Raw genomic sequence first — 17,374 nt, 5'->3', positions numbered from 1 at the left:
CAAAGTGATCAGCAACTTCCAGAGCAGCCTCTTTTCCAAAGTGATTCGGAAATTCCGAAGTCGGACAGTGCCAGTTAATGGAGGCTGGTGGACACACAGACAGCAGATATTATATCTATCTGAATGAATGGAGTGTTCGTACTCCTTTCCATTTTCCCACAGCACGGGCCCAAGTGTTTTTCATTACGAAGCCATTTTCCTTTCACTCCTCGAATCTACAGCTATCAGTGTCGTAAAATCACACGTGAAGAACTTGGAAACCACCAGACATTTCAAAGCCTGCATGCTTTTCTTCTACTTACTGATGTCAATACCAGCCTCATCCATGGTGATAATATCCTGTCCCTGACGTAACCAGAAGAACATTGTCTAAAAGATGTGTTTTCTTTCAGAACCACGTGTACAAATAACCTTGTATTTTTATAACGAATGCCTGTGATCAACGTTTGTCCGCCAGTTCGTTAATTCAGAGCTCATATTACTTCAAGAATGATTGGATTCCTGGCTGCATAGGAGCACGATGGCGTCGCGGTAGTTAGGGATTTGGATGAAATGCAGCATTGGCTCGCATTACATATGCTTAATGCGTTGCCACTGATATTCATTTTATTATCTCCAAGAAAGTTACACCTTTCACCCCATTTATGTTGTTTTAAACATTGTCTTTTATGTCAGGTAACGTTGTACGAACGAAAATAATTACACTCTAGGAAAAATGAAAATAAGGTAATCATCAACCAATCAGTCGTGACATTTCAGTCCCGTTACGCTTCCGTTTTCATGCATCTCATCTGAGTCCATCAAAGAAAACGATCTTGTGGAGATGTACAAAGTTAAAAATCACACAACACCAGGTTATAGTCCAACAGGTTTAATTGGAAGCACACTGCCAATATGTAGCACAAGAGCTTACATCTAATTCATCAGTGAGTAATCACAGAGAGATTCTGTCAAAGATTTTGAATTGTAATAATGAATGGTCATGATCAATTGAAACATATTTCAACATAAAGGTTTGGGATTGTTTTCTGTTTCCACTCTATTCTTCATGTGCTGAACAAAAAACAAGTGCATTCTTTCTTTTATTATTATAGTTGACTTTTGCAATTAAATATCATGGAGAAAATATTCTTTTGCGAGCGATAATGCATTCAGTGTTGCAATCTAATGGTTGATTTCTATTTTGAATGAAGTTGAACGATCCTGCAATTTCAAAATCCCAGTGGAGGTTACACGACAGATAATAATAGCTTCAAATGCATATTAGCTCAGATTATTCTGCAGAGAGGCTGGTTGCAGTAAACGCTTTCCCTGACATCGAAAATGACTCCTTTACGGCGCAATATGAGGAAAATATCATACACAATTCTTGGTGTTATCGGTCTTCCTGGTAAGTGACTTTAATCATTGAAATTGTATAAATCTGTGTGAGGTGACCTTGTTCTACGCTGCAAAACGTATTCTTAAATGCTGACCCCGTTGCCAATATTATACACTTTAAAAAATATGTATTAGCTTAGTGATACTGCTGGTGTGAGTTGAAAGTCTTGAGGTGTCTACTTTACAGTACTGAATCAATTGATTTAAAAACTGTGCCTTAAAGACGCTAACGTACTTTCTTAATGCGTTTTGTTAATGAAGTATCGTGTTAAACTAAACATTAAGAGTTCAAAGGTAACTCTTCATTGAAGGCATTCTTTGAATACCCGTTTGGGTCAAACATCACTGCGTTTAGATAAATCACCACACGCTGATATCTGTTGGCAATGGTCATGTGCTCGGTAATATGTCAAAGAGTAAAATGTTGATTTTGCTCTGTAGTCTATTGAATTGGGCAAACAGAAAATGCAACTAGTTTTTAACTTATATTTGAACAATGGCCAGGACTGCAGTTTCCAAATTTTTGGCACAAATACTTATTATCCTCTGAATTGTCGTACCTCTGACAAAATTTTGTTTTTTTTTAGTGTAGATTAACCTGCTTCCTCAAGCACCGTTTAAGCATTGCGCATAGATACATGGCCAGAGATTCTGAACTGATCTGGTAGATCAGAACTGGGGACCTCTCTGAGGTTGAAGGTCACACGCAGTTTTAAAAATGGATTTAATCTTAGTCTTTTACCTCAGAGCCAGGCAATGGATGAGTCTTTGTGGTAATGGGGTCGTTGTATCCCCCGTAACGACAACACTGCATTATCATGAGAACAACGTTTGTTCACAGACAATGGAGGATTGTTTAGCGGGAAGGCAACTTGCATTCGTGTACATAACGTATAATCCAGTCATATGTAAGATCTTCCTGTTGAAAACCAAGTAACAGCAGCAGCACGCAATAAACAGCTCTTGTCTATTTCACAACTGACTTACATAATCGAAACTCTGCACTCTGCACTCCTGCCATGTTAATTGTGACTAACATTTCAAAATGTCATCCTATCTGGAAGATTGCCAGTTGTCTTCTTATAAAAATAAAACAGTGAAAAGAACAACAGTACAAAAGGCTAACCTGAAGTACTTCAAAACATTTTCAGACAGATCTGTTCTTTGTGTTAATGCAACCTACTGCTCAGGGTGTCTGTAAAGATACCCCTCATCAGCAACTTTCATTGATGTCACGAACCCGTTGGGGATACTGGGTATTTCAAGGGCGTTGTACGTGAAAATATTTCTCAGTGACATTGCAAATGTGTGGTCTAGAGCTCATCAGGAATATTCCTGTACAGGTACAATGCTTGAATATAAGGCTAAACATGCCTTTTTATCCTCTCTAAATTCGACTGATACATTTCCAGATTGTAGAATGTATCCTCACCATCTTCGAATCATGAATTAGCAAAATGTTTGGATATCCTCCACTTCCCTCGTTTAGTGCATTCGAACAAATTCAAGAGTCCAGACTTATCAAAGAAATATAGCAGTGCGAATATTTGATGCTACTTCTAACTCCTTCAACAATACTACTCATTATTCCTAAATTTCAGGATGTCGACAAATTGCACGAGCTATAATGCTGAGAGCATTAAAAAACGTCCAGGGTCTTTCGACAGACATTACAAACAGGCAAATGGGAGGCAAAAACCTGAGAAAACGTTGGAGCACCATTGAGTTACGGTAACTGTCGAGACTGCAGACCGTCCAAACGTGAAACCTTCGGACGACCTGCCTGTCAACACAAGGGTGTTCATTTCACTCATGGACTGCAACGTTCAACGAATCGACCAAGATCAACCTTCATGACAGGAGTTTTTTTTAAAACTCTATTTATTCAATTTAAAAATTCACAAGTCAGGGATGACAAATAAACTTGGCGGGCAAAAGCAACACTTGAATATTATAAAGTATGCCAGAATACAAAGAATTGCCAATGATGAAGATCTGAACCAAATCAAGAACAACTAAGAAATAAAGTGGTGGAGAAATTCAACAGTTCTGGAAGGCAACGCCCCTAGTTCCCGAAACAGCGGACAGTGGAAATTGTTTCTCTTTACCTACTCTGTCTTAAACTGACAATACCTTGAAAACTTTAACCAGACCACTCCCTTAGGCTTTCATTCTTAAAATAAAACAAGCTTAATTTGCATGCTGCCGCTTCATAATGTAACCCCTGATATCCAGGTATCATTACTTTCAGGAGGAGACAGTGAGGTCTGCAGATGCTGGAGATCAGAGTTCAGAGTGTGTTGCTGTAAAACAAAAACACAGCTGGCGACGCAGCATTCGAGGAGCAAGAAAATTGACGTTTTGGGCTGGAGCCCGTTATCAAGCCTACACTGTGCTGTATCCAAAGCATGTAAGTTCATCCTGTTTTATGCCAACCAGATGTGATCAAAATGTAGTAACTTTGGCCGAACCAAAGTGTTAAGACCATAAGACGTCGGAGTGGAAGTAAGGCCATACGGCCCATCGAGTCCACTTCGCTATTCATGGCTGATGGGCATTTCAACGCCACTTGCCATCACTCTTCCCGAATCCCTTAGTTACTTCTGGAATTAAGAATTTTTCAATCTCTGCCTTGTAGCCATTTAACGTCATAACTTCCACTGTGTTCCGTGGCAATGAATTCCACGGGCCCACCACGCTCTGGCTGAAGAATGTCTGCTCATTTCCATTCTAAATTAACCTCCTCTAATTCTAAGGCTGTGCCCACGGGTCCAAGTCTTCCCGCCTGATGGAAATATTTTACCAGCATCCACAATTTCTTAGCTAGGAATTGTCTTGTAAGTTTCTGTTAGATCTCCGCTCAATCTTCGAAACTCCAATGAATACAATCCCAGGATCCTCAATCATTCATCATCTGTTAGGCATACCATTCCAGGGATCAGTCGTGTGGATCTCCGCTGGACACGCTCCAATGAGAGTATGACCTTCCTGAGTTGTAGGGCCTAGTATTCTAAATGGAGCCTAACAAGAGCTTTACAAGTCTCAGTAGCACATCACTGCTTTTAAATTCCAACTCTCTTGAGGTAAGTGACATTATATTTGCTTTCTTCACCATGGAGTCAACCTGAAATTCAACCTTTATATAATCCTTTACTAGCACTCTGAGATCCCCTTGGACGTTGACTTAATGAATTTTCTCACCGTTTAGAAAATAGCCCTTGCCTGTGTTATTGTTTTCCGAAGTGCAAGATCTCGCATTTACTCGCAATGAATTTCATCAGCCACTTCTTGGACCACTCTCCTAAACTGTAACTGTCTAAGGCTTTGTGTAGCTTCCCTACTTCCTCAGTACCAACTGTCTGTCCACTTAACTTCGTATAATCGGCGAAATTCACCAGAATTCCCCCAATCCCTTCGCCCAGATCATTAATATATAAAGTGAACAACTGCGGCCTCCACATTGAAACCTGCGGGACACCACTTGTCACCAGTTGTCATTCTGAAAAAGAACATTTTATCCCAACTCTCTGCCTTCTGTCAGACAGCCAATCCTGAATCCACGCCAATAGCTCACCTCGAACACGATGGGACCTTACTTTACTCAGCAGCCTCCCGAAAGGGACCTTACGAAAGGCCTTTTGTAAGTATACTTCGATAAAATCTGTAGGGTTTCCCTAGTCTAACCTACCTGTTACCTGTTCAAAGAATTCTAACCGGCTTGAAAGGCATGATCTCTCTTACTAAATCCATGCTGACTTGTTCTAATCCGACCCTGCACTTCGAAGAATTCAGAATCCTCACCCTTAACAATGGATTCAAGAATTTTACCTACAACCAAGGTTAGGCTAACCGGCCTATAATTTTCCATCTCTGGCTTGATCCTTTCTTGAACAAGTAGGTTACAACAGCAATTGTCCAATCATTTGGGACTTTCCCTGATTCCAATGATTTTTGAAAGATTACAACCCAACGCCTCAGCTAATTCTTCAGCCACCTCCCTCAGATCTCTGGGATGGAGCCATCCGGGCCAGGAGACTTATGAATTTTTAGACCTTTTAGTTTTTCAAGTACTTCCTTTTTTTATAATTGCTGCCATACTCAACTCTGCCACTTGCCTCTCCTAAATTGTTGGGATATTATCAGTTCTTCCACTGTGAAGACTGACAGAAATTCAGTTATTTCCTTATCTCCCATCACTGGCGTCCCTGCATCATTTTGGAGCAGCTCAACCTCTACTTTTGCCTCTCGTTTGTTTCTTTTGTATTGAACGAAACTTTTACTCTTATATTACAAGCTAACGTACCTTCATATTTGCTCCTCTACTTCCTTATTTATCTCTTTGTTATCCTCTATTTGTTCTGTAGTCTTCCCAATGTTTTGATTTCCCAGTGCTCTTGGCCATTTTGTAGGCTGTCTCTTTCTCTATGATCTCCTGGCTTCCTTTGTCAGTCATAGTTGTCTAATCCCTCCCTGGGTAATCTTTGGAATGAACCTCTCAACTGTTTCTTCAATTATACCGAGAAACCTCTGTCAGTGTTGCACTACTGAGTACCCGCCTAGTTAATGTTTCCAGTCAATTTTCGCCAGTTCCTCCCTCATGCCCATGTGGCTACTTTTCTTTAACTGTAACACCGTTACATCCGATTTTGCCTTCTGTCATTCAATCTGCAAACTGAACTCGACCATATTATGACCGGTGCGTCTTAAGTGTTCCCTGACTTCAATTTTTTTTATAAACGCTGGCTCGTTACACAACACTAAGTGCAGAATAGCCTACTCCCTTGTGGGCTCCATCACAAGCTTTTCAGAAAAAAGCCAACCTGTAAACATTTCATGAATTCCTTTTCTTTGGATCCACCAGCAACATAATTCACCAGTCCATTTGCATATTGAAGTCCTCTATGATCATGGTAATCTTGCCTTTCTGCCATGCCCTAGGTATTTCCTGGTACGTCTTGCACTCCTGGTCCTGGTCACTGCTGGGAGGTCTGTACGTAACTTCCTTGTATTGTCTTATCGACTCCACCGAGACAGATTCCATATCATCTGGCCCTATGTCATTCAGTGCCATAGATATAATTTCATTCTTAACTAACAAGGCAATCCCGCCCCGCTGCCTACCTCCCTGTCATTTCGATAATTTGTAAATCGTTTGATGTTTAACTGCCAGTACTGAACCTCCTGCAACCATGTCGCTGTGATGCCGACCACATCATAATCATTTGCAATGATTTGTGTTGCTACTTCATGTACTTTGTTATGAATACTATGAGCATTCAGGTAAAGCACCTTAATGCTATTTTTTTTATCCTCATGATTTTCCTCAAATATAGTAATGTGTCCTACGTTGTCATTCCTTTCTGGTTCATTCCTAGTCTACCTCGAAATGAAACCTTGCATACATGCTAACCTGATATTAATCTTTCTATTTGACTCCATACTCCCTGTTGCTTTCCCTTTCCCCTACCCCGACTTACAAGTTTATAGTCCTCGTGATAACCCTATGTATCCTTTTCGCCAGGACACTGGTTCGAGATCGGTTCAGGTGGAAACTGTCCCATCGGCACAGATCACCCTGTTTCCAAAACTGACGCCAATGTCCCATGAAATGGAATCCCTCTTTCCCACACCAATGTCTTTGCTACGTGTTTACTTCCCTAATTCTCTTAACCCTATGCCCATTGTCACGTGGTTCGGGCATAAATTCAGAGATTTTGACCCTTGAGGACCTGTTCTTCAATTTTGTTCGTAGTGCTTGGTACACCCCAAACAGGAGAAAGTGAGGACTGCAGATGCTGGAGATCAGAGCTTAAAAATGTGATGCTGGAAAAGCGCAGCTCCCCAACAGGTCATCCTTCCTATTCTTGCCTATGTCGTTTGTGCCAACGTGAACCACGACAATTGTATCTTCCGCCTCCCGCTCCAATATGCATTCCAGCCATTTTGTTTAGCCGTGTTAGATGTTCTGTGTCGTGATAGCATTTGTTTGCCCCTGGGTACTTTGAGGCAGGCAATGATCTCTGGCAACGCTAATGATATATACATCCCACAAACTCATCATTTACTTCTAAAATTTTTTTTTTTTTTTGCCAGCACCATTTTTAATCAAGAGATATTGGACGGGTAGACGATAATGCAACATTTCCCTCTGTAGAGACATTTCAGAAAAACATTCTGGACATCATGTGATCTTGGGTACTTGTGAATGTTCTGAACAATTATTTTGTTTAGTGCTATTTAAATTTATGCATAGAATTACCTTTCATTTTTAATTGTCATTAGCATTTAGACAGATATTATTTTATTTCTGGGAGTTTTGTCTTTCATAAAATTACACAGAGAGCAGATGCTTTTCCTTTCAACAATAATGTTCTCAATGTATATTGACCTGTTTATTTCTGCAATTGCTCCATTGCACGTTTTAATATTTGTGCCCTTTAAAGTGACAAATTGCAGCGTCCGCAGTCCTTTCATTGATGTATGTGATTTGGTACTCCATTCTTCCTTGAATTGCCACATTGCGTCAGCTGCTTGTATGATGTTATAATTTTTCTAGACAGTCATAGAATCACGCGTCACCAAAACCGAATATCTCATCCACTCGTCATGCGTACCAGGCTTTCTAAACTGTACTCGTCCCATTTCTGTGTTTTGGCTCGTATCCCTTCAAACCTTCACTATTCAAAAACCTGTCGAAATTTCTTTCAAATGGTATAATTTTAGTGTGTCTACATCTGAATCTGGTATTTTGTTCCATGTAAGTACCATTCTCTGTTAGAAAAAAAGTTGCACTTTTAAATATTTTCATCCTTACCATAAACTTTATATCTTTAGTTTTGCACTTCCCTATTCTGGGGATAGTATCTTGTCTATTAACCATCTCTGTGTCCGTCACGATTTTCTCAACTTCGATAAGGTCGCCACTCAGGGAGAAAAAAGTCCCAGTTCTATCCATTGCCTCCTCACTACTCAAATTTTCCCACTCTCAGAAACAGCTTTGTTTAGTCTTCTTTCTTCCGACAGCAGGGCGAGCAGGTTAGTGCATGGAACTTTAAATGTGGCCTTACTGATGTCCTGTACAGCTGGAAAATGAAGTCCTGAATCCTGTGCCCAGTGTTCTGAGCGATGAAAGCAAGCATGTGAAACACTTTTTTTACCACTTATGCCAGCACTTTCAAAGAACTATGTGTCTGCATCCCAGGAGTCTCGGTTCGACAACAGTACACAGGGTCATAAAATTAATCGTGGAAGCCCTGCCCTGCTTTTTCTTAACGAAATGTAAAACATTGCATTTACTAACATTAAGACCCATTTGGAATGTCTCGTCACACAATAGCCTGGGGAACAGTTGATCTGGTCACAGGCTTTTATCTTGTTTTCTGCACTTTAAGACGTGCATAGAACATAGAACATAGAAGAATACAGCGCAGTACAGGCCCTTTGGCCCTCGATGTTGCGCCGATCCAAGCCCACCAAACCTACACTAGCCCACTATCCTCCATATGCCTATCCAATGCCCGCTTAAATGCCCATAATGAGGAAGAGTCCACCACTGCTACTGGCAGGGCATTCCATGAACTCACGACTCGCTGAGTAAAGAACCTACCCCTAACATCTGTCCTATACCTACCCCCCTTAATTTAAAGCTATGCCCCCCGTGCAGTACCTCCTCGTCTTTACGTGAACTCTTTCCAAGCCATCACGTCTTTATTTCCCCGAGATCCCATGTCTTTCTCCAGAGTACAAATGAAGGAGAAATATTCGTTCTGGATCTCACCCATCTCCTCTCGTTTCATACATATATGGCGTTATTGATATTTAAGTGGGTTCATTTTCTCCCAGTTTGCCCTTTTCCAATTCACATTCTTGTGAATTTTTTGACGGCTTTAACCATACCTGTCAAAGCTATTTCATGTCTCGTCCTTTTTGTCCTTCTGATTCATGTCTTCAGTGTACACTGTGGACCCCTTATACCGCTCACGGGAATAACCTCTTCCCGTCTGACTGTACCTGATATGTGGATCCATTCTCTTCATCTGAAATTCAATATATCTACTCAGCCAAAGTTACATCCCCCTGCATGTCTTTCTGTGCTCACGAGAAATAACGTGTTCATGCTGAACCCTCGTAATTTAGCTTTGAAATGTCTTCCAACTGCCAGACGTCCCTGAACCTGTGAGCAAGCTCCTGCAAACAACTGCTGACAGTTCTGCCTAATACAATCAAAACTGGCCTTGCTTTATTTTGGAAATCTATCTTACTCAACATGTATATCCTTTTCTGCAACTATTTAGAAATTAATAGAATTATGGTCACTGGTACCAAAGCGAAAACTGCTAGCACGACACTCACTTGCCCGGCATTATTTTCCAAGGAATGTCGAGTTATTCCCGTTTTTTAATGAGATTATCGACACATCGATTGAGAAAGATGCCTTAAACACACCAAACAAAACCACATTCCATCCCATCCAATATCAGTACAATCTATGATTAGCAAGTTTCGCTCCCAGAGTATTAGACTCTATTTTTTTCAGCAATATCGTTATCTTCCTACATATTGCTGCTCAATGTCCCGCTTACTGTTGAGGGGTCTATAATACAATACAACCATAGCGATCGCTTCTTATTTCTCAGTTCAATCTGTGATGGAGCAGATCATATCCACCTCAAAATATTTTAAGAAGGTAGCCTGTAGCTTGTTTTATTTTAAACGTGTAAGAATATCTGCCATTTTTAAGAATACTTGGCTTTCTTTTTGTCAATCAAGCAATGACCAGGTTTTACATTCTGGTGAAGCTTGTGAGCTTCGAGGGTGTTTTTCTTCAACATTTCAACGAAATTCACTGGCTTATCCTGTTTTGCTATATCAGCTTTCCCAGGTTTTTTGTTTTCTCATCCACTTCCACTGTGATTTCATTTGGTCTAAGTTGTTGCAGTGAAAACACCAGAGTTTGATTTTTACTTCTGTTCCCCATAATGGGATTCCAGAATATCAATGAGATCTGCTTTTCCCTTACCAACTGTGCATTTCTCTTCTCCCAAATTTCGATCCCTCATAGATTGAAACTGATCTTGGAATCCAAACTTCTATGTGTGAACCAACCAATCATAATGGGAAGTTGCGCTGCAAAACATGCAGTCATAACTCTCCGCTCTTCCACATGCGTTCTCTCTACTCCCAGAAGAAACATTTTGGAATCCTCCAAAACAATCTTATCTCTAAGAACGTCAAAGATTTGATGTATTTTCAGTGGCCTTATCCTCTATGAAATTTATTTAGTGCATCCTTTCAAACTTAATGCACGATTGACCAAGTTCCCGATTTAGATTCCTGAAACGTTGCCTCTAAACGTCTGGCCATAGCTCATCTGCACTTAAGATAGCATTCTTCAGCTCCTCAACCTGCCAAGATACCAGCACTGATAGTGATGCAAATCGTTCACAACTTTACCTCCCAACATAAGTCGAATGAGCACATATCTAGTTGGTCACAGGTCATTACCGGTTTTAGTCATTTTATAAAATTAAGCGGAAAAGGTTTCCACATCATTCTTGTACAATGTAGGAAATGCGTGGACATTTTTAAATCCAGGCCATTGGCAACGATGGATTTGTTTGTCATCACTATCCTTCTCAATAAACCGAACTTCTTCCTTCACCTCTGCCCTTTCAAGTCGAGTTTGCTCTCTAAATGTCGAGTTCCGAAGTTCAAACTCTCTCTCCTTTTGCTTTTCTTCTGCAAGGCTCTTTCACTCCTTGTATTTTCACGCTGCTTTGAATTGTAATTCAAACTGCTTCATTTCCTTTTCATGTTCACGCTGCTTCATCTACAATTGAATCCGATCCTTTTCCAAAATTTCCAATGGCATCGCCAGCAATTTTGAATGTCGAGCTTCCCCTTTCTCAAGATCCAGACAACCCGAACTCCAGCTTGCCTTCCAATTCTAACAGCTTTGCCTTGTTAAATTCCTGAAGTCATCTCTTCCACTCCACAAAAAAATTCGAACCCGAGAGAGCCATTACTACATAAGGCACAACCTGTTTAAATCAATAAAATTCAATCCACGAAAGAAAAAAAAAAACACTAACATCAACTACTCTGTGCCGTGGATCATTTTTATTCATCAGAAATTCAATATATCTACTCATGCAAAGTTACTTCCTAATGCCATTCCACCAATTCTAACTCTAACTTGGAACTATGGATTTTAATTCAAACAAACACTCCCAAATTGGTACGAATCTGACCAATCCATGCCTTCTCACAATATTTTAAGAAGGTAGCCTGGACCCTAACTTTTCTTACTTTAAAGATAAATGGGTAGTGCCGTGTTCCAGAAGTGATGTGAGTGGTCAAACTGCAAGACGTTAAGCAGCACAAAAAGTATTTGATCTCCATAGATACAAATACAAACAAAAGAAAAAAGGAATTTAGAACAAGTTAAGTATTAAAAAGAAAACTGAACCGAATAATAGATATAGTAATACTGTTCCAACGTAGTAACGTCCCATAAACACAACCTTTGGCAAAAAAAAAGACAAATTCTGGCAGAGATTCTTACTTCCAATTTTTCAATGAAGGATGCAAAAAATAAAAATAATCAAGAAACAATTCAAAGAATGTAGGTGCCAGGCATCATTTACTGAAACTCGAACGCTTCTGAAACTCCAAGCAGCTGACAGAAACAAAACTCAGAAATGTTAATCTATGAGTGCTGGCCACAGTAAGTCAGGTTATAAACAAAACCCTCAAGCTTAACAAGTTATTACTCTCGTGGCTTTGGCAGACTTCATGTTGGCTCCGTCTTTCGAACCTGTCTTCAAAAAAGCCACGATAGAGTAGAAGTGTAATGCTTCGTCTAACACCCATACTGTTTCATGGGAAGGTCACTAATTGTTTCACTACTGGAGGCTTTTGACTGGTCGTGTGTCACAAGCGTCTTTGTTGAGATCTTTGTTGTTTGTTATTTAGATAAACGATCTGAGTGTAAATGTACCAGGAATTATTAGTTTGTTTAAAATTAGGATGCCTTGTTGACATCTAGGAAAGTTATCAAAAATTACGGAGGGAGCTTGTTCAGATGGGGAGGTTCTGAGAATTGGCAAATGCAATTTAGTACAGATAAGCATATGGTGTTGCACCTTGGAAAGTCTAACCGAGGTAGGAATTATACAGTAAATGGTAATGTCCTGAGGAGTATTATGGAAAAGCAGGACTCAAGAGTACAAGTGCATAGTTCATTGAAAGCAGTGTCACAGAACGACAGGGTGATGAAGCATGCTCGCCTTCCTCGGTGAAGGCATTGAGTATCGGAGTTGGGATGTTCCATCACAGTTGTACATATCGTTGGTGAGGCTGCACTTGGAGTATTGTGTACAGGTTTGTGAACCCTGTTATAGGAAAGACACAGTTACAGTGGAACGAGAGCAAGGAGCATTCACAAGCACGTTGTGAGCGTTAGTAGGTCTGATGCATTAGGAGAGATTGGCGAGGGTATGACTTTATTCCTGGATGCACATGAATGAGGGTGGACCTTATTGAGGTGTATAATGTCATGAGAGGCACAGATTGCATGAATTCATACAGTCTTATTCCCAGGGCTGTGGAACTGAAAACTCAAGGGCATAGGTTTAAGGTGAACAGAGAAAGATATAACAAGGCCGTAAGGGGCAATTTAATAATTCCGAGTGTTAAATGTATCTCGAATGAACTGCTAGAGACAGTGTTTGAGGCAGATGCATTAGCAGCATTTTAAAACAAACATTTTGCTTAGTACATGGATGGGACGGTTTTCGAGGCATATGCAACAAATGCAGTCAACTGGAACTAGCTGAGTGGGCACTGTGTTCAGCATGAACGTTGTACCAAAAGACTTGTTTCCATGCTGCATTGCTCTATACCTCGACTCTACTGCCTTACGTAAACGCCACTTACACCTCTCTTGAATCTCTTTCAATTCTTCCTTCTTACAAACCTCAAGAATATTGAGCTGTCAGTCCAGTCTCTCCCTCAGCCGTGTTTTCTTTTCAGCAGCTTTGGTGTCCTGGCTCCATTTCCCATCGCTGTCCTGAGCTTATCCACCTTGCTTGACAGACTTCTTTCATTGAAATTCATGCAGTTTAGTTGATAAGTCTTCCATTGTTGCCTTGCCTTGTCAAATTAAATTGTTTTTTTGAACCGATTGCATATAGCATAATAAAATTTTATTATTTTGCTTCAGCAAATGTCTTCATTGAAATGTCTTTCTGTCTGGCGTGTATATTATGTATTATACCCTCGTTCTCAAGTCCCCTTCTTCGCATTTCATCTACATGTGTTGAATGCAAAGCATCAAGGTTCTATTTATGATTTGAAACGCATAAGAATCATCAATTTGTTTCGTAATTTACCAATAATATCGCTGTCCATCTTCTCTCTTCGACACATCCTGATCCTGAATGGTGTGGGAGCCTGGTAACACACAAGCCAAGCAACATCTGGCTATTGTCCAAGAGTCAGTGAACTGGGACTAAACAAGCAGTATCATCTGTAAGGTATCTCATGTGTAGGACTGGAACTGGTTCAATATCAGCCAGACTACTTGCCTGGAACCGTCATATGTATGATGCAGGGTGAGTCTCCAAACTTGCGGAAGAACTGAACTCTGATACCCTGTCAATTCGTATCTCATCATTTACTTTATTTTGTTTGTGTTCAGTCACTGAACTTGCCAGGCAGCATTGGTTGGCCAAACCTGTGTTACCAGAGAGACGTTACGGCGGCTCCATGGCTATCAACTTGGAGTCAGATACTGTACAAAGCAAGCAAGGATCGCTGTCTCTCTCCCTAAGTTACATTAGCGAACTAAATGGTCTTGTTCCCCAAAATTGTTTCAGAGACAACATTAGATTCCTAACTTAAGAATTTTTATGAAATTCAATTTCTACCATCTTCCATGTGGGATGTAATCTGTGGTAAGAGTATGAGGTTGAGTCTCCTGATACGTAGTTTAATGGTAATGCCACAAAGACATCAGCACCTTTAGATCCTTCCATTGTGTTATCTAAGTGGAGAGTCAAACGTCCATATATATAAAGTATGAGATGGTCAGTGTCAGGCCCTATTTTATAAAGAAAAACAATCAGGCTGGATTTAGATTAGATTATTTAGATTACATTACAATGTGGAAACAGGCCCTTCGGCTCAACAAGTCCACACCGACCCGCCGAAGCGAAACCCACCCAGACCCCTACATTTACCCCTTACCTAACACTACGGGCAATTTAGCAAAGCCAATTCACCTGACCCTGCACATCTTTTGGACTGTGGGAGGAAACCGGAGCACCCGGAGGAAACCCACGCAGACACGGGGAGAACGTGCAAACTCCACACAGGCGGGAATTGAACCCGGGTCTCAGGCGCTATGAGGCAGCAGTGCTAACCACTGTGCCACCGTGCCGCCCACGGATTTGAAATACACTTTTGAAATGTTACGCTTTGCAGATCACCACCAGCAGATGACGACTCGAATGTGATGTCAAACTTTTGCTGTTGCTTTCTTTGCAAAATAATTTCCAATATATCTTCTGTTCATTCACCCTCACAGTTAATTTACTGGCGCTTGTCATCCTCTCCTGTGGAACATGTGGCCTCTCTTCCTGCACCACGCGTTATCTGGTTGCCATGGCAGCGATGGATCTGCTGTCCACTATAACTAACACCATTATGAAGCAGATTTTATCTTCCTATATTGTCGGAGACATCTTCCTGGATATCACTCCTGTGTGCAGTTCCTTGTCTGTTCTGCGGTATGCAATCAGAGATTCTTCTGTCTGGTTCACGTTAGTCTTCTCCTTTGATCGGTTTGTGGCCATTTGTTGCCCAAAACTAAAAATAAATTATTGCACAGGGAAAATGGCAGCTGTGGTTCTATCAACAATCTGTCTTCTGTTCAGTTTAAAAAATATCGCCATCTACTTTATATATGAACCTTGGTATATAATTGACAATGTGCCCTTCAATTGTAGATTTAAGAAAAGCTATTGGACTGAGCCAACATGGAGGGGATTCGATCTGTTCAACAAGGTTTTAAATCCATTGCTCCCGACTATATTAATTATGTTTTTTAATGCTCTGACTGTCAGACATATTTTAGTGGCCAGTCGAGTACGTAGGGCACTGAAGGGTCAGAAAAGACGTGAGAATCTCAGTGACCCAGAAATGGAGAGTAGGAGGAAATCTATTATATTACTGTTCACTATTTCTGGGTGCTTCATACTTCTGTGGTCGTGTTATGTTATAAATGTCTTACGTTATACCATTAGAAGAGAATACATTACTGAATCTGTCAAAATATTTAGGGACTTTGCAACTTATTTTAGGAATGTGAGTTCCTGCACAAATGCATTTATATATTTGGTGACTCTATCCAAGTTCAGGCAGATCATCAGGAATGCATTAAAATGTCTAATTATGCCAATTTCTCTGCTAATGAGAAAATAGAATTACTGAGAGCAGCCACCTAACTGAGTTTTGAAGGGCTCCCGGACCATGAATAAAATAATTATCCCTGACTGTAATTGGAAACATTTCGAAAATGCAGAAATGTGAAGGAAAAGGTGACCGCCCGCCTGGATGTAACAGTTAGGAAGGTAGTCAGATGGCGTCCTTCACTGTCGGTTTTGAAACAGCAGGCTCATCGGTCTTCCAATCATTGTATTTTAGTCCTTCATCATCTCAACATAAATTTCTTCCTGCAGTAATAATATTTCAGTCGAGTCAATGACATAGCGCTAATATTACAGGAACAATAATCCCGAATTGAATCATACCATTAAAAAAAGAATGAAAAAACGTTTCTGAAATGGAATGGTATCAAATGACATTCTTGTCATCATATTCATTAAAACAAAACTAAACTAAAAAAGGAAAATGTTGCATTTTGCGAATGCCCTTCAGGGAAAGGTATCTGCTCTGCTTACTTGGACTGGTGGCATGTGCCCCAAAGTCACAGCGATGTTGTTAATCTTGATTACCATGTTTCCTGCAACAATTAGAATTTGACAATAAATGATGGGAAATTAGAAGAAATAATAATGCCATCGATTGTGAAAGTCATTTTGCGTGGATTGATGAAAATAACAAGAAAACTTTTTTTAACCTGTATAGAAGCTGGTTTTAGCATCTGAAATTTGCATTCATTCAACAGATATTGTTTTACCCAAATTTCTTCTGACCAAACATTGATTTCACGCTCGCCGAAATATAACTTCACTTCAGTACCCTCCTATTATCTGGTCTGCTGCTAGATTCTGTTCTCCCTCACAGTGTTTGGACAGTGAGCTCTCCACAACCTGACCTCTTCCCATCACTCTCCTACTGATGACTAATGAACTTGTTTACCATCACACTACCTTACAGACCTCCATCGTTCACGTTCACATGACTTGCCTTATATTTGTCCATTTTCCTGCCATCTCATAGCATGAATCTGCTTTCCATGCAAATTAACCAACGTTAAAATTAGAAGAAGCTGTTTTATTATTTATGTCATCAGTCAATAATCCAATAATTCAATAATGCACTGTGCCGAGGGCGGCACGGTGGCTCAGTGGTTAGCACTGCTGCCTCACAGCACCCCGGTCCAAATTTCGATTCTAGCCTTGGGTGACTGTCTGTGTGGAATTTTTCCACATTCTCCCCGTATCTGCGTGGGATTCCTCCGGGTGTGCGCCGGTTTCATCCCACAATCCCAAGATGTGCAGGTCAGGTGAATTGGCCATGTTAAAGTGTCCATAGTGCTAGGTGCATAAGTCAGAGGGAAATGGGTCTGGGTGAGTTACTCTTCGGATGGTCGGTGTGGACTTGTTGGGCTGAAGGGCCTATTTCCACACTAGTTTCAATCTCGCTGCCTGGTTTTCCTAAAATCCATTCCATGCTACACTCTTCTTAACCAAAACTTAAGTCTTTCATCTGATGACAAAAGCAAGCATTAGATAGTGCATCCATCCCG

At 40.5% G+C, this 17,374-nt stretch overlaps 1 protein-coding gene across 1 annotated transcript; it reads left to right on the top strand.

Moving 5' to 3' along the window:
- The first annotated feature begins 889 nt into the window (after window positions 1–889).
- Window positions 890–16,452, top strand: LOC148134868 (putative G protein-coupled receptor 139). Its single transcript, XM_087985334.1, has 3 exons — window positions 890–926; window positions 1,194–1,390; window positions 14,969–16,452. Exons 2-3 carry the CDS (start codon window positions 1,324–1,326, stop codon window positions 15,862–15,864), a joined length of 963 nt encoding a protein of 320 aa, XP_087841460.1. The 5' UTR covers window positions 890–926; window positions 1,194–1,323; the 3' UTR covers window positions 15,865–16,452.
- Window positions 16,453–17,374: the final 922 nt, after the last annotated feature.

Source organism: Chiloscyllium plagiosum, unplaced genomic scaffold (genome assembly GCF_037043375.1).
Source record: "Chiloscyllium plagiosum isolate Xiang-an unplaced genomic scaffold, Cpla_swu_hap1 HiC_scaffold_52, whole genome shotgun sequence".
NCBI classification, from domain to species: Eukaryota; Metazoa; Chordata; class Chondrichthyes; order Orectolobiformes; family Hemiscylliidae; genus Chiloscyllium; species Chiloscyllium plagiosum.
This window is presented reverse-complemented; position numbering and strand designations above follow the sequence as displayed.